At 46.2% G+C, this 17,012-nt stretch overlaps 8 protein-coding genes across 8 annotated transcripts; 5 read left to right on the top strand and 3 right to left on the bottom strand.

Annotated features, from left to right (window-relative positions):
- Positions 1 to 252: 252 nt before the first annotated feature.
- On the top strand, positions 253 to 1,284 carry KUCA_T00005257001 (uncharacterized protein; the record flags this gene model as incomplete). The annotated part of the gene is made up of 1 exon (XM_022600435.1): positions 253 to 1,284. The coding sequence occupies one exon, from the start codon at positions 253 to 255 to the stop codon at positions 1,282 to 1,284; it is 1,032 nt and encodes a 343-aa protein (XP_022461257.1).
- Positions 1,285 to 1,395: 111 nt separating this feature from the next.
- On the bottom strand, positions 1,396 to 3,054 carry KUCA_T00005256001 (uncharacterized protein; the record flags this gene model as incomplete). The annotated part of the gene is made up of 3 exons (XM_022600434.1): positions 1,396 to 1,426; positions 1,519 to 2,956; positions 3,024 to 3,054. The coding sequence occupies 3 exons, from the start codon at positions 3,052 to 3,054 to the stop codon at positions 1,396 to 1,398; spliced, it is 1,500 nt and encodes a 499-aa protein (XP_022461256.1).
- A 436-nt stretch (positions 3,055 to 3,490) lies between these two features.
- On the top strand, positions 3,491 to 6,070 carry KUCA_T00005255001 (uncharacterized protein; the record flags this gene model as incomplete). The annotated part of the gene is made up of 1 exon (XM_022600433.1): positions 3,491 to 6,070. The coding sequence occupies one exon, from the start codon at positions 3,491 to 3,493 to the stop codon at positions 6,068 to 6,070; it is 2,580 nt and encodes an 859-aa protein (XP_022461255.1).
- A 396-nt stretch (positions 6,071 to 6,466) lies between these two features.
- On the top strand, positions 6,467 to 6,727 carry KUCA_T00005254001 (uncharacterized protein; the record flags this gene model as incomplete). Its single annotated transcript, XM_022600432.1, has 1 exon — positions 6,467 to 6,727. One exon carries the CDS (start codon positions 6,467 to 6,469, stop codon positions 6,725 to 6,727), a length of 261 nt encoding a protein of 86 aa, XP_022461254.1.
- Positions 6,728 to 7,203: 476 nt separating this feature from the next.
- KUCA_T00005253001 (uncharacterized protein) lies at positions 7,204 to 9,723 on the bottom strand (the record flags this gene model as incomplete). Its single annotated transcript, XM_022600431.1, has 1 exon — positions 7,204 to 9,723. The coding sequence occupies one exon, from the start codon at positions 9,721 to 9,723 to the stop codon at positions 7,204 to 7,206; it is 2,520 nt and encodes an 839-aa protein (XP_022461253.1).
- Positions 9,724 to 10,643: 920 nt separating this feature from the next.
- Positions 10,644 to 10,955, top strand: KUCA_T00005252001 (uncharacterized protein; the record flags this gene model as incomplete). The annotated part of the gene is made up of 1 exon (XM_022600429.1): positions 10,644 to 10,955. One exon carries the CDS (start codon positions 10,644 to 10,646, stop codon positions 10,953 to 10,955), a length of 312 nt encoding a protein of 103 aa, XP_022461252.1.
- Positions 10,956 to 10,977: 22 nt separating this feature from the next.
- KUCA_T00005251001 (uncharacterized protein) lies at positions 10,978 to 12,963 on the bottom strand (the record flags this gene model as incomplete). The annotated part of the gene is made up of 1 exon (XM_022600428.1): positions 10,978 to 12,963. One exon carries the CDS (start codon positions 12,961 to 12,963, stop codon positions 10,978 to 10,980), a length of 1,986 nt encoding a protein of 661 aa, XP_022461251.1.
- Positions 12,964 to 14,812: 1,849 nt separating this feature from the next.
- Positions 14,813 to 16,549, top strand: KUCA_T00005250001 (uncharacterized protein; the record flags this gene model as incomplete). The annotated part of the gene is made up of 1 exon (XM_022600427.1): positions 14,813 to 16,549. The coding sequence occupies one exon, from the start codon at positions 14,813 to 14,815 to the stop codon at positions 16,547 to 16,549; it is 1,737 nt and encodes a 578-aa protein (XP_022461250.1).
- Between the last annotated feature and the right edge of the window lie 463 nt (positions 16,550 to 17,012).

The raw sequence follows: 17,012 nt of genomic DNA, 5'->3' as shown, positions 1-17,012 counted from the left end.
TACATAACTGTCATTATATTCTGAACTTGCCTTGTGCTTACTCTCGGTATCTGTCCTTGGATACAAGCATATTCATGCTGAACCATCTACGATGCATCTTGCATGATGCATGCGGCTCATCCCAATCGGGAAACATAAACAAAACGCATCATCACTTTCAATACCTTTTGAGCTGGTAGGAACTCCTGTTGAACAATCTTCCAAATTTCTTCGAAAGTGCAAAGTATTTTGATTATATTCCACTGAGATACCATGTCTGACATACGCCTCGAAAGACACACACACAGCGCTACAAATATGCACAGTCGCCAGCTCAACCGCAAGATTTCATTGCTATCCTCGAACGACAGAAGGATACGGAAGAAGGACGCCCTGGAAAAGTTTATAGAAAGCCACCAGACGCTGGTAATTACGGGACTTTCGCAGCTACGACATAACATCCTGATCGAAGGTCTGGCCAAAGATGACAGCGGATTTTGTCCATACAGAGTGTACGTGTGGTCGATCTTGCTGCGGATACCCCCAATGAAGGCTCAGACCTATGTTGATCTCGTCAAGGCTGGAAAGTCCAAATCTTTCGACAAGATACTGAACGATATTCACAGAACTCTCAAGGGAGACAAATTGCTGGAGACCCGGGTAAGCAGCGAGATGTTGACCCGGTGTCTGAACTCTCATGCCCTCCAAATAGAGGCCATTCAACACTCCGGCAAAAACCACCAAAACCTATCTCCATACGTCCAGGGAATGAACATTCTGGCAGCGCCATTTCTCTGTGCTGCCAAGAGCGAGCCGGAGGCGTTTGCTTTATTTTCCGGATTGTTGACTCGATATATCCCCATGTACGTGGTGCCCACTTTGACCGGTGTTCATACTGGTGTCAAGCTGGTTGATAAATGCTTGGAGATCGTCGATCCAAAACTTTCGCAATTTCTGCAAAGTAAGCTGTTACAGGCAGAAATCTATGCTTTGCCCTCAATTCTCACTCTGTGCGCTTGCACCCCTCCCCTGGTTGAGGTCTTGGAGCTGTGGGACTTTCTCTTTGCATATGGCTGCCATATGAACGTTCTTCTGGTGATCGCCCAAATGATACTAATGAGAAGCAAGCTTCTTGCTTCCAAGAACCCTATGACATTGCTCAGAGAGTTTCCCCCTTTGCAGGCTAAGGAGGTGATCAAACTGGCTATCAGCTTTCTGCCGTTAATTCCAGATAGTCTGTACGAGCTTCTATGCAAACATACACATGATCCGACAGTTGGAAATAGACTCAAGGACCTTGAATGAGAGTGTGATGTGGTTTCATGCCATCAAATAATTTGCATTAGTATAAATTGAACGATTTTGCGAAATTTCAATACCCAACTTGAAGCACTACATTAAAGCTTACAGATGTAATCAGGTTTCCCAAGTAACCTTTGTTTTCCAACTATCTTATACGGCAGCAATAATCCACATTAGCAGCCAATTGGCTTATGGAAAGCCTGTTTTATCAAAGCAACAATTTTTCTTCTTTAGAACAGTCTGAGATCAAAATCTTTCTCATCAAAGTAGGCACCTATCACAGACCTCCCGCCAAACAATCTGCCACCCAGGGCCTCCAAAGCAGCTTTTGCAGATTCCTCGGTATCAAATTTGACATAAACATTTCCAACCTCAGCAGCAACTTCATCGCCATCTTTATATGTGGGACTGGGTCTCGGTATGTGCAAAAGCTCAACCTTGCCGTGTTTGGCACAGCCATCATAGAAGTCGTCCTGAACCTCCTCGTAAGTTATAGGAGACACAAGCTCCCGAATTGCAATACACTGTAAGAACACCAGAACTCTAGAGAGTTTGTGCAGACTCTTTGTATCTTCTGATCCGGCCAGATCAACCATCGTCTCGTATGTAAAGCTGGATTTTTGAACAGGACCCTGGAATGCCTTGAAACATATGAGAGGCTTTTCACCAAGACTAAGGGCAGTCGTCTTCTCAATCCTCTCGTCTAAATCATCAGTTTCCTCAAATTCAATAAATGCAATGCCCTTGGAATCTCCTGTAGCCAAATCAGTAAGAAGATTGAAAGATTTGAGAGAGCCAGCGGGGACCAATGCATCCTTCACATCCAGTAGTCTGTGGTCCAATGGTATGTTTGAAAGAATCAGTTTCGACGTATTGGATATTTCGTCCTCCGGATATAAGACATATTCCCCTGGACGAGTCACAGTCAGAACAGTGCTCAACTCTGGCAATGTTAGCCCATTCAGGGCCAGTGCCAATGTGGCAAGTTCAGACTCACCAAACTCAACGATCACATCCTTGTTATCAGGCGACTTCCACGACTTAATCTTCGGTTTTGATCCTTTCACGGAGAAAATGAACTCTTTGAGAAACTCCACAATTTCCAATTCTCTAGGCTGAGGTTGTGACTCCCTAATAATACATCTTTTGGCTGCCCTAGATAAAGCTGGAGCCAGCATCTTATCGTCTCCCACACCAGGGGACTGACGACCATTCACCTCCAATTGAAGCAGCTTTTTGATATCGGTCAAATTTCTCACCTCCCCTGGCGCTGGAAAAATACCCGAGGCTTTTGCCCGAGAAGCCGGGATTTTCTCGAATCCTTCCGGTACCTTGTCCCAAAGAGAGGCACGGGTATATGAGTCCAGAGGCTTTGCAGAATTGAGTACCTCTTCGCTGTAATGAACAGAGGGAGAGTCTCGGGAACGGTGACGATCTCTGTCAATTGAATCACGATCTCTATCGCGATCTCTGGGCCGAGAGGGAAACCCGCCTGGAGCCCTTCTTTCCCAATGCCTTCCTCCATTGGCACCATTACGGTCTCTTCTGTCTCGGTCTCTCTCATGATCCCTATGATCATATCTATCGTTATAACCTCTGTACCCCTGATCACGATCTCTATGGTCATAATCGTGGCCCCTGCGGCGCGAATATGGGTTGCCGCGATCTTGGCCGTCTAATAGAATGTGGAGTTAGTATTGGCATGGGAAGGTGGTGTGACTATGTGAAAAGAAGGCACTTACCTCCACGCGAAGGAAAGTTTCGCGAGCTCATAACTGTCAAAAGATTTCCTTGAAGCTTTTGAAGTCGATTGGGAACGCTACCTGAAAACAAGCCACCTTGGTTGGTGTGGTTGGAGGTGAGTTTGAAATATTTCCCTCGGGATTGATCTGTCCACGACACTGCCATTCTGAGACCGGTCACCAAGAGAGAACCATACGGAACCTCCTAACAGACGCCCAATTTATGGAACGTCTTGATAAATTATTAGATATATTGCGTTGCTTGTTTTCATGACATTGGCTAGTCTTTTCTCGTATTTCCCGCTCGTTTTCCGAAGTTGAAAAGCCATACTTCAATGCCATAGGCGTCATTAAGCTGATCACGTGATCTCGATGACCTCGAACTTTCCACGTACCTCTCTATCTACAGATTATCCAACGTGTCTTCCTACAACGCAACCAACTCGCACCAGATTTCAGTTCTTGATATGAGACTAAAAAGCACTTTGCTGCTGCTATTTGCTGCATTTGTTCTTCCCGGATACTCTTTCCTGCTCGGGATCGACTTTGGCTACGAGTTCACTAAAGCCGCGCTGGTGGCTCCGGGTGTAAACTTCGAGATTGTGCTCACGCCTGATTCCAAGCGCAAGGATGTTTCCGGACTTGCAATTTCCCCTATTTCGGGCAAGAAAGAGGCCCTCCAAAGAACCTATGGATCTTCGGCCTTAACAACGTGCACACGGAGCCCTGCCAGCTGTATGCTCCACTTGAAGCCTCTACTGGGACGGTCTCTTGCTGATCCAGCGGCCAAAGAATATACCGAAACCCACCCGGGAGTGACTTTAGTAGAGTCTAAGAACTCACGCAACACGATTGCCTTTCAGGTGGCCAAAGATCTGACATTTCCGGTGGAAGAACTGCTGGCAATGTCTATTGGAGAGATCCGCGACAGAGCCGAGGCCCACCTCAAGGCTGCTGTTTCTGGCGGATACTCTAGTGTTACTGATGTGGCAATTACGGTACCATCCTTCTTTACTCAGGCGCAAAGGGCAGCTATCCAGGATGCTGTGGAGATAGCTGGAATGAATCTTGTTGCACTGGTAGATGACGGTACAGCCGTTGCGCTTAATTATGCTTCCACCAGAACGTTCGGAGAGGACAAGGAGTATCACTTGATCTACGACATGGGTGCTGGCTCTGTCAAGGCCACGCTGGTATCGTTCAGACAAAACGAAACAGACACCACTGTGGAGATCGAAGGTGTTGGTTATGATGCAAATGTGGGCGGTCATCTTCTTACAAATGCAGTTTTTGAGCTACTCAAAGACCATTTTCTGGCAGCCAATCCAAAGATCCGTACCCAAGAATTTCAGGCCAATTCTAGGGCTATGACGCGTCTCTGGCAGTCTGCTGAGAAGGCAAAGTTCGTACTGAGTGCCAACTCCGAGACTTCGGTCTCCTTGGAACTGCTGTATGATGATAAAGACTTCAAAGCAGTAATTACAAGAGATGAGTTTGAGGAAGCCTGTGAAAGCTTGATGACTCGAATTGTTACTCCTGTCATCAAGGCTACTTCGGAAACCTTCAATCCTGTAGCCGCCAATGCCGAGATTCAATCGGTGATTTTGGCCGGAGGCTCAACTCGTGTTCCGTTCGTGCAACGTCATCTTGCTGCTTTTGTGGGCGAAGATAAAATCTCGAAGAACGTCAATGCTGATGAAGCTGCTGTTCTTGGTGCTACTTTGCGTGGAGTTTTGCTTTCCAAGATGTACCGCTCAAAGCCGATCCATGTGATTGAACATGCTGTTCACGATTATAGAGTGCAGTTGGATGATTCTGTTGTCGGTGTTGTTTTGAAGAAGGGTGATGTCCCAACCGAGACTTCCGTTTCATTATCACCCGACTCTACAGCCTTTTCGGCCGATATTTACGAGGATGGTTTGCTCTATGTGCAGTACAATGCGAAGGTTGATCTAGAAGCGAGCAAGCTAAACTCAACCACCTGTCCAGGTGGAGTTGGCTATAATATTACCTTCGGTTTTGATCGTGGATTATTGTCGTTTGAGAGATTGAATGCTCTTTGCTTCAACACTTCCTCGGAAGATGTATTGAAACGTGTTGTGATCAGCACCAAAGCGAAATACGCCTCTGTTAGGCCAATGGGACTTCCTTCCAAACAAACTTCAGCTGCGAGACTCAAGGACCTATTAAGGAAAGATAAATCTCGCCAGCAACGTGACGAGATGATCAACGAATATGAGGCTGCCGTGTACGATTTGCGTGCTTATCTCGACTCAGACGATGTAGTGGAGAAGGGCCCACCCACTATGGTGGATGAGGCATCCGATGCCGTTCGTGAGCATGTTGAATGGTTAGATTATGAAAGCGACGGTGCTTCTCTGAAGGATATCAAGGATCGGTTCGACGAAATCCGGGTACTCAAAGTCAAGATCGAGACTTTTGTTGAGATGGCAGATCTTCCTCTTGACAAGGAGGAGTTCGGTCGTTTGCACCAGATGGGCCTTGATACGATCCACGAGCTTCAAGAACTAATGTTGACTATGTCAGAAGACGCCAGCGTTTTGTATGACAACTACACTCAGTTTGGACTGAACTTTGACGAGGAAAGTCGCAAAATCAAGGTCAAGACGAAACAAATTTCAGAGGCGCAAATCCAGGAGCATTTCCAGCAACTCAGTGACAATCTCGAGGCTCTAGCGCCGCTCAAGGAAGATGATACTGCCGAGGCTGAGCTAGCTGCCCGCTCACGTGAAGAGCTGTTTGTGATTCGTGAGGAGGTTGGTAAGGAGGTGATGGAGTTGAAAGCAATTGTTTCAACACTGAAGTCAGTTCACGAACAGAGAATCTCAGCTTTGGCAGAGAGACTCACTAAGCACGTGAGACAGCAGGCCAAAGCCGCAGCGAAGAAAGCCCGGGTGGCTGAGAAACAAAATAAGGCGGATGCTGAAGCGGAGGCCGATGCTTCGACAGCTACTGAGCCGCCCGTGGAAAATACCAGTTCCACGGAGTTTGAGGCGGAGGCCAGCCCTAATCATGACGAACTGTAGATTTAGTCAATTTAAGCATGTACATCTGGAACGATTTTGCTGGTAGTGTGATGGCCAAAGTGAAAATTCACGATTGGGGCCAAGTAAACAAGCCATCCGACAAGTAGATGGGTCTATCCCTTTGATGCATACTAGAATTATCGAAAAAGTGTTATTATTCTCCTTTCATTCGACCATTTGCTGGGGTTGTCGCTGCATAAACTGGAGACTCCTCAAAATGCCCCTATTGATAGGGAATACACGACCAAATCACGTGACCCGCTGTCCTGCTCTGCGTGAATGTCCAGAACGCCAGCAGGAGCTTTAGAGCGTTGAGGAACGCATAGACGCGTGGTTTTGAACTTGTCTAGAAAAGGCACTGCTGAATTTTCAAGACTGGGTTAATTGCTTGCGCTCATGTTTGGACTCGGCACGCTTTTCTACAGCTGTCTGTTTGTGGTGAACGCGATCGCAGTGCTTTCAGAGGACAGATTCCTCAACAGGATCGGCTGGGGAAGTAGTGGGGCGGTTGCGACGGGATTTGAGTTCCAGCAGCCTGGAGATACGAATGTCAAATCAAGACTTGTGAACCTGATTTCTGCGACGCGGACGCTGTTGAGAATTCCGCTAATAGCGATCAACATGGTCGTGATCGTGTATGAGCTGGTGTTGGGTTGATGGGACGACTTGGAGACTGAACCATGAGAAAGAACCGAAAGAAAGAATCAACAGCCAGTGTTTGATACCCGATAGCTAACAGATGATAATGGGACTCAGACTGAATGTCAGGCTAAGACTCAGCCAAAGACTAGGATTAAGGCCTCTCGCAAATAACCACTCTACAAATGACAAAGCCAAATAACGAAAATCTCCTTTTATTCTCGTAAACAAAGAAAAATCAAATGCCAAAACACACCAAGTATATAAAAAAAAGACAAAAGCATTGAAAACATGAATAGCAAAACGTAAATTGGACGTCAAAAAGGTTGTCATGAAAGGAGAGAGCAGAGCATCTGGTGAGGGGAATTGGAGACAATCATCGTTTTGTAAGGATAATCCGCACTCACCTGCTCGTGGATATTGAGTAATGGTTTTGATAGCATTTAGCCAAGTATACCGAGATATAATATTGGACCAGACCACCCACCACAGGTTTAGTCCTGGCGGTCCAAATCAGCGACAAAATGCTTAATGATCGCATTAGTATCACTCCCCCAACTGAAAACTTCAGTAAGCTCCTGCTGAAGGTCGCAATGCATGCGGAAAAAGAGGATAATCGCGTCATAAATCAGCATGTATTGGCGCAAGTTTTGAACCATAGAGATACGCTGGTTGCGGAAAGCCATCACAGTGTCAAAAACAGGATCAAAACCCGAGGCCTCTTCATGAGCAGAGAGTAAAATGTCCACTGCAGTGTCGATTGCACACAGAACTCCAGTGCGACCACAACCAGCTGAACAGTGAACCACAACGGGAGAGTTGTTGGCATGTTCTGAAACAAAACGTTTCAGAGCCACAATTGACAGAAGATCTTTGGTGTTAATTTTAGCACCGTAGTCTGGCCATGAAAGAACATGCACTTGGAGAACCTCGTGAGCCACTGCCAACCCGTCAATGTGAATCAACAACCGTCTGAAAACAACAGAAGAGTCGCTTTCGGGATGAAGTCTCAAATCGCTTGTCTGTTCAAGCTCAGAAACCTGAACATCGAAGCCATCAGATTTGTAAAGACCCGGAACCCAAAATGGAGCACACTTCTCAACCTCATTTTCCTTTTGTGGAGTGAGAGACAAAACAAGTGAGGTATTGTGGTTTACCACAACGCGCCAGAAATCGCCGATAGTCTCTGCCAAGGGGCCTTGCGTAGCAATGTACTTGTTATCAGACCCAGGAGCAGACAAATACGAAGCATTGATGTAGTCCGTATCGCTTGTGGATTCACCCGTCACGCCGTTGCCAGGAATGTTAGGGAATAACTTCACACGGCTGTGCTCGTAAGGAATGATATCCTTGTATCTGTTTTTTCTACCCAGCTCAATACCAGATGAGATATATGGCACGGCAGAGTCTCCAGGATTATCTGCAGCAGTTGTGCGAGAAAGAACTTGCGTAAGCCGCTCGCGCTCTTGAAGTTGCAAATTGTGAAACTTTTGAGCCAAACTAGCCGCTCCTCTGTCATCGCCAATAATGGACTCCAACCACGGAGGGAGCTGTTCTTCTGTGGATTCAGAGGCCAAGACATGTGATGCATCTGGCCTCGCGGTGAGAAGCTCCTCGTTGTGGCGGGACTTGAATAAAGGCGATTCACTGGGATCAGGAAGGACGAAACGCGACAGACAAGGAATGCGAATTGGAGCCAAAGTATGTATCTCCGAAGAGGATATCGACTTGCGGTACTGAATGCGTTGTGGAGGAAGTTGGTCGATCGCAGAGAGAGTCGAGCGCTTTGGAGTTTTTGGCGTTATTGATGGGTCTTCCTCACTGCTTTCGTCAACACTGAGATGGTCCATTGCGGTTTCAACGGACATTCCAATCTTGGAGAACAGCGAAGGTGAACCAGAGCCAAGAAGGTTGGGATACTCTCTCTGAAATTCACGAAATCCACCCTTAAGAACGACTATCTCCGAATCCCATGAATCAGAGGAGACAAACTTCGAGGCCAATTTGCTTACAGAAAGTGATGCTGCAGAGCGTGTAGCGGTGGATGAATCATAGAGAATCAGCGTTGGAAGCTTTGATGACTCTCCGCGTTCCAGAAATCTGGTAAAAACCAACTTTTCTTCTGAAGTCAAGGTAGCAATGCACCTTTCAAGGCTAAAAGCAGGTCTTTTCAAGAGCGTCGAAGGCAGGCAAACGTTGACGGCACCTTCGATGTGAGATTTGCAATAGTCTGGGAATGGTCTCACATCAACCAGTAGCACGTTTGGCAGACCATCGTCAGACACTTCCTCCAAACTCGAGCGAATAAGCGGGAAAATCTCACCTGCATCCAGGAAGCTGCATTCAACTGGGATATCGTAGGCTGAGTCCTTGAATCTAGGCGCACACCTGAACTGAAGGGCATCCGTTTGAGTTGAGTGCTTTCTCACAAGTGGTGAAAAACCCTCGCAAGTAGGTGAAAGACCACAACAGGATGATTGCGACTGATTCTTTGCTAAAGGAGACTGCACAAGTATCTTGGGTGGTGGGAAGTGCGAGTCAATAGCAGAGATTGGATATATGGGCTGGGCGATCCGCTGTGGATGCTGATCACTATTTTGATGATGATGGCGCTGGTGGTGATGCTGCTGTGAAGGTGGAAGGGTTGGTGACTTCGTCACCTCGCTTTTGCTAGGACGATGCGATTTGGCAAACGCTGGTGGTGGAGCCCGCTCAAAAAGTGTGTCATTACTACACACCGAGTTCGTTCTTATCGAGTGTTTGTGAGGCGTGTCATCAACCAATGTATATTCTGTATTGACAGAACTCAGTGAGTCCTGATTCTTCTGGTGCGATCTGGGCGGCTGGAGCTGTGGATGTTGTAGTGGCCTCTTCTTCGAGTCGGCATTGAGACCGGTAACCGCGGTTGATGTGGTAGCAGAGGTGGGAGGCTCAAAGTAGTCCGTTTTGGATAAATGGTCATCACCAGAAGATGGGAATGAGAATCTTGGAGATTCTGCTGATACCATGGGCATGATGCTAGCGAAAGAGAGTCCAACAGTTGTAGGAGTCAAAGCGTAGGAGGTCTTTCCGAAGTCAACGGAACGAGCCCAACCGTACTAATAAGACTAACAGTCCAAATGGCAAAAAGCGTCCCAAAAGTTTCCCAAAGTTTCTGCAAAACTCAGGATATGATCAAAAGCAGTCGGACAAGTCAATATCTCTTTGGAGTCTCAAAAAGCCAAAGTACTTCACTTTCGCGACCGTGGCTGGTTTGGAGACAAGATATGATGAATACACCGAAAACAGCAAAGAGGATCCAAAAACTTCCCAGAATATCACCGAGCAGTATGTGTATCTCCTTGTTTGATTCTAAAGGGATTAGGCAGCCGGGACGTTGATCAACGCAAAAAAAACACCGGTTGTCCTCTTCACCTGTAAACGAGCAAGACAAAGCGAAGTGTGCGAATAAAGATGATAACCGTCTAAGAAGCGTAGCTGAAGAAAACGAGGACACTATGCTCTTGCGGTACCAAAATACTCCACGAAATATTTGCTTTAACACAAAGAATAAAAGTTACAAGAGAAGAGCAGAAGGGTAAAAGAGAAAGACTAGTCCCGCCCACATTCATCGAAGCGTTGTTTTTCCGGCCTCCTATATGACCACGGGGATCGATTCCAGATGTGGGAAAGTTACTCAGGGCCAAATTGGTCGTCTATTTGCGGTTTAATTTTATTTTTAAGTATACGATAGGCTCAGAATTCATCTAGAAAAAAAATGACGTTTTCGAAGGGGTTTGAGTGAGATTGCGGTATGTTTACTAACGGATATATGGGTGCGGGTTTAAGCCTGTAGGTCATAGACCGGAGGCTTTTCTGTTCCTAGAACCTCGTTACCAGTCGACTTGGGTCTAGAAAAAAATTAGAGCTGTTTGTTTCAAATGCTTAGCAGGTAATGAGATTTATTTTTAGTTTTAACGTTTTGAGGCGCCTAACAATACAAATATTGATTAAATCTGAAACCTTCCCCTGCTTTGTAAAGCAAAAATCGCCTCTATATGTGCGCGAGAGAAGCGCCCACAAAGGCCTAGAACTTTCAAAATGGACTTTTAGGGATAGTCCTCAGGTCCTCAGATCTTCCTCGGCGCTCAGTCCCGGGTCTACCCTTGGGGACAAAGTGGCCCGGTTGAAGAATAGGCATCTGTGGCTTCTATTAATAGAGAATAGCAATTTAGGCGGTTTGCTTCCTGACGTCATTGTGACGTAGCGCGATCCGCAATTATCGAACATCACGTGATGCTTGCTCCGGCTGGTGCGACGGTCAATTCTCCCAACGGCCAAGTTAGTCGTGCGGCTGCTGAAAAATCGCCGGTTCGGTCTGAGGCAGCTCTGGCAACGCGCAAGTACAGTTGCGTCGATCCGTTTCCAAATTCCAGCGCAGCAGTTAGTTCTTGACCGAGTTCTGGATCATCAGCCATCAATTGGTTCAGGTCCACGCTGGTATTGCCGCCGTTGTAGCGTTCCACATCGTTAACAAGCAGGGCGTAGCCTGAAAGACGGTCATGCGGCGCAACTATTTCACCGTCAACGATCCGCGGATTGTCCAGTTCGACAGGAACCCAGGAGAGAATTCCAGCGGAATAATCGGTGATGGTTGGAGGCTTGATAGCGCCGGTTGGATCAGACCGGCGTAGTGCGCGGGCAGTTTCAACCACACTGGCTAATCCCCATCTGCTGATTCCATTAACGAACAATCCCACTAGAACACCCTGGAAAAGAAATGCCGTCGTGCCACGGGTGGAAGTACCTGGAATCAAAAGAAGTGCTAACACATAATGGTGGATTCTTAGATTGAGCCCATGTAGTGAGCCCAATATCCACAGTCCAACAACGAATGTGGAATACACCACCAGGTATATTTTGAACCTGCCAGAAAGCCAAAGTTTGTAGGCCTGAATCACGGCACATGTGCCTATCAGCGAAACAATTCCAAAAAATGTGACAAGGGCTCCTGGCTGAGTGGTGATGTCGGCAACCGTTAACCTATCCACAGGCAAACGGTCAAATGTGAGATTGTTCAGGATACCGGTCCAAAAAAGAGGATACCACAAAACCGTTTTCAGGACCGGGGAACTTGGCATTTGAAATGTCCTGCGAATAGCAAGATGCCAAATCGTGTAAGCCATAAAGCAGAAAGGCAAAAAACGTTGGAAACCTAAAGACACCAGACTGGGTAGACTTTCGGGATCACCAACATTCACAATGATTGGAGGGTCAATTGCAAGCAGGACTGTCCAGAATCCCACCGTAACCATAGTCCAATAAGCCAGAGCTCCAGAACCAAAATAGACAACAGGAATACCCAGCAAAAAGTTGATTATGGCCACAGCAAACCGCATATCGTAGCAGTTTGTACATCCTGTATTTTTCACAAACTTAAAACTGGCGGGGAAAAAAGCATCAAAATCAATAGAATCGTACACACCATAGTGTCCTTTTGTGGCTGGAAAACCAGGTTGGAAGCCTGTGTATTCAACCTTGGCACAACCTCCCCATAAAGGTGATATCACACCTGCGTGGATGGCCGCACCACATGGAAACGAATCGGCCCTGTACGGCAGTGAGAGGTCATTGGAGTCAGAAGAACTAGAGACAGGACCTCCACCAATATAAAAACCGCGGTATTTGTAGGTTTCGTTTCCCACTGGTAGCGAACTGTAAGTCCAACTGTCGGTGTCACAGAGTGCAGGACACCTGAACACCACTGTTCGGTTCTCAAATGGCTGACATTTGGAAGCGTCCATTCCACATTCGGCATTCTTTCCTAGCCACATAGATCGCTCATCTCGACACGATAAGCTCACAACTTCGACACGTTCACCACTCTCGTTGGCGTATGTAGGCAACTCGGTCAGTGCAGGCGATAGTACGTATCGAACAGAAAGAATCCAAAAAACGAAATATGCCAACGCAAAAGGCAACCGTAGCCGGAGTGGGAAGTCATTGGCAATGCGACCGGGGAAACGCTCAAATTGCTGCAAAAGATCATTTTTGAATTGAGGAAATTCGTCCTCGGGTGTGTCGGGGCCGTCTAAGGCTAATCGGCCAAACCTCTTTATGCGGGAGACTAAGCTGGGTCTCGGACTGATTCTATCATGTGAACCTGACTCTAAATCTGATTGAACAGTCTTTTGCGATGAAGTCGAAGATCGCACAACCAAATCCTCGAGCTCAAAATCAAGATCACGCTCGTCGCGTTGTGTAAGCCTCGGCATTTGTAAGTGTGTGTGAAGCAATGGGTGCAAAAACACTGAAAAGCGTCCTAAAGGTATCAGATAACCTCAAACAGTAGCAAATAAGAATCCACACTCGTCCATCGACAAACCCCAAACCAAACAGCCGCAAAGACAACTCTGAACTGGAGAATTTCACACTTCAACCAACGGATAACGGTTCACGAGTAATGATCCGTGCCGGGGGAGTGCGCTGATTAATCGTACAAAACGTAGCAAGCCGTGTAATTACCAGAATCAAATCTCGAGTCGTGAACCAATCATTATAAATTGATTGTCTCACTCACTCAAACTTACGGTTCATCCGGGATCGCCCGAGATGTATTTGCGCATGCAGTAGTTATCTGAAAGTTCAGCAGGCCAATATTGTGGTATTGTTACATTAGACGCTTTTGGAAAGAAATAATATTGTTTTTTGATTCAAACAAACAACTCTGCAAAAAATTTTCTCACTAGCCACTCACTGGCTAGTATTAGTCTCTTTGGGGCGTTGCGCCGTCAGGGTTTTGTCTATGCAGGCTATTAATGCCTTGGACCCTTGGATCCAGTATCAATAGCAGCATTTCAATCCCCTGAGGGAATTAACAGGAGCTTTTTTTTCGCTGATAGAAGCAATCTAAAAATTTTACTAGAAGGGAATTACAATATAGTTAAATGTGGAGAAGTAATTTACCGCTATATTTTCCCCTCATTAGCAAGCAGCCAACTGGTCCATTTTTGACAGTCCTTGTGATTAAGGCATGTTTTTTCCCTTTTGGGCGTGATCTTCTTCATTGCCGTTGGACTGAAAAATCGTGCATTTTCGGGCCATTTGCGGCGAGACGCAAGAAGAGTTTGTTTGTCAAAAGTATGCAGCCCAAAAGAGGTGGTTCTACCATAATACATAGAGATACGGCTGAGTGATGAAAATCGCCCAAAAAAATGGGAGATAATCGCTAAATGATACTGACGACGATAAGAGTACAAACACTTTCAACTTACAGGATGTGGATACGTCATGATCTTTTAACCGGTGCAGAACCAGCCATCGTAGTCTTGATAGCGGAATATGCTCAGGGCGCTTTCGCGCTCCACGCAGCCGCGCGCAAATGGTCAGACTTTAATGGCTAGTGAGTTCGGTAACCTCTTGGACCGCCGGGCCAAATGTATGTATAATCTGCCAACGGTTTGGAAGTCGCGTTACTTTATTGTACAGCTTGTAAAAAACTGTGCACTTTTCTATAAACCCGTTTTGGTGTATATTTACGATTCCTATTGGCTGCTACCGCCATGCTTTGAATGTACCTGCAAATTCCGCGATGGCCCGATAAGGTTTGGACGTCAAAGACCCCATCTTTCTGCTGCAGCTTCCCTAATTTCTCTCAGAAACCAATGGTATTTGACTCTGCAAAGATATGCGCAGGCCAATCTCTCGGAGCACTGATTGCCTACAGTTTTTATCAGTGGCCCGATAAAGGCCCGGAAGGTGATGTTAGGTGCGATAGCGCTCGAGCATGTCTAAGCCAAGCGGCATTGGCATCGGCAGATATTTATCACGAGGACAGACCGTTGACGAATATATAAATGTAGATTAACCCAATATTTTGTTTAGGCTGATTATTATTGGCTTCAGTGTCTATTGAATTTCTGAGAAGTAAGCTCGAATTCTTCTCTCCTGTATTCATTCTCTGTTTTGTTTGTGGCAGTGTTGAATTCTTCCCTGCAGTCCCAGTGCATACTTGCTGAGCAACCGCAGTGAAAAGTTTTGGAACCCGCTCTTTTTGAACCTTGAAAAAAGGTTCTGAATCTTCTTCCTGCTCATTTTAATCAAACTTCCGAAAAAAAACCAATAATGACTGTCGAAAAGAGCAAAGCGTTCGACAGCAACGAATCAGATAACGGCATAGGCACATATGTCAATGTCACAGAAGTCAAACGTCCGAATGCTTTCGTCCGGTTTTTGAAATGGCTCGAAATTGAAACTGGAGAGGGAATGACGACGTCTCAGTTGTTTTTGTACAACTATGACTTGAGGCCCGTCGAGAAGGAAAGGAGACTGTGGTCCTGGTTCAACTTCGTGTTCTTCTGGATTGCTGATTCTTTCAATGTCAACACTTGGCAGATTGCAGCTACTGGAGTTCAGGCTGGATTGTCATGGTGGGTTGTCTGGATCACTGTGTGGATCGGCTATGGTATTACAGGTGTTTTCGTGACACTTGCAGCCAGGTCGGGTGCGTATTATCATACGTCATTCCCAGTCACCTGCAGATCGTCGTTTGGTGTCTTTGGATCTATCTGGCCAGTCATCAACAGAGTCGTAATGGCTATTATCTGGTATGGTGTCCAATCATGGATTGGAGGAGAATGTGTTCAGTTGATGTTGAAGGCGATATTTGGAAATGACTTGGACACCCGCATCAACAACACTATCGGATCCAGTGGAACCACCTCTTTCCAGTTTTTGTCTTTCTTCCTCTTCTGGTTGTTCTCCCTTCCAGCTATCTGGTTTCCACCTCATCAGATTCGCCATTTGTTCACCATCAAAGCTTACATTGTGCCCGTCGCCGGAATTGCGTTCTTGGTGTGGACCATAGTGAGAGCCGGGGGAGTTGGGCCAGTGGTTCACCAGAAGTCAAAGATCTCAGGCTCTGAGTTTGGTTGGGCCTTTGTGAACTCAACTATGAACTGTCTGGCCAACTTTGCTACCTTGATCGTGAATGCTCCCGACTTTTCGCGTTTCGCTAACACCAAGCGCGCACCAATTATGTCGCAGATGCTGGCCATTCCAATTTGTTTCTCGATCACCTCACTGATCGGAATTTTGGTTTCCTCAGCCTCCACAGTGATGTACGGTGAAACATATTGGTCTCCTTTGGATGTCCTTTCGCAGTTCCTCAGCTCTTTCACTCGTGGAGACCGTGCTGGTGTTTTCTTGATCTCGTTCGCCTTCTCGATTGCTCAACTGGGAACCAACATCTCTGCAAATTCGCTTTCAGCAGGAACAGATATGACTGCCTTGTTAGCAAAATATATCAATATCCGCAGAGGAGGCTTCATTTGCGCCGTTATTGCTCTGGCAATGTGTCCTTGGAAACTGCTTTCCTCCAGTAACAAGTTCACTACATATTTGTCTGCATATTCGGTGTTTTTGTCGTCAATTGCAGGAGTTGTTTTTGCAGATTACTACATAGTGCGCAGAGGTTTTATGGTGTTGGAAGATCTTTACACTGCCAAACGCACCGGAGCTTATACCTACAACCGTTTCGGTGTAAATTTCCGCGCATACGGTGCATACATCTGTGGTATTGCCCCTAATATCGTTGGATTTGTTGGAGCTACTGGCACTCACGTGGTTCCCGCCGGTGCTACTTATGTCTACGACCTCAATTTCTTTGCTGGGTACATTTCAGCTGCTTCTGTGTACACTGCTTTGTGTATGTTGTTCCCTGTTGAGGGTAGACCAATGAAGAAATGGACAGGTCCAGGTTGGTTCGAGGAATGGCAAGAGGTCGAGGACTTTGCTGATCGTATTCACCACACCAAGTTGGTGGAACCTGAGTATGCTGTCAAGGAGGGTAGTTCTATTTGATTTTGTTTCGAACCGTTTTGTTTATTTTGAGGTTAAGATTTTATTTGTGAATTGAATGTAGAGTGAACGCAGAAGAGGAAAATGTTGTAGGGCATGTTCATGAATAAGTGCATGATATACGATGCGATGCATCACCAAATTTCGAGCGTTTCTGTTCTAGAGATAGCATTCTCTGGGGTGAAAATTTAATGTTAAAATAAAAACGACAGCTGCTTTTTGTAGAGTTAGAGTTATGCGGTACTGTGTTATCGCGTAAATAGTATGATATAGGGGGAGATGTCTGATGAGTATCCGTTTGATAATAGAATAAAAGTTGGAGACTCCAAAACCATATTACATCGTGTTAGAGAGAAATTGATACAGCATGCGTCAACAATCATGCATTAGAGTGTGGAGAAGTACATATTAAAAGTTGTAGCCAGTCCCCAAGACCAAGCCCGGCAGAGGGAGTACGGCCGATAGT

This window comes from Kuraishia capsulata, genomic scaffold (genome assembly GCF_000576695.1).
Source record: "Kuraishia capsulata CBS 1993 genomic scaffold, Kuraishia_capsulata_scaffold_6, whole genome shotgun sequence".
Taxonomy (NCBI): domain Eukaryota; kingdom Fungi; phylum Ascomycota; class Pichiomycetes; order Pichiales; family Pichiaceae; genus Kuraishia; species Kuraishia capsulata.
The sequence above is the reverse complement of the archived record's forward strand: the minus strand, read 5'-3'. Positions and strand labels throughout refer to the sequence as shown.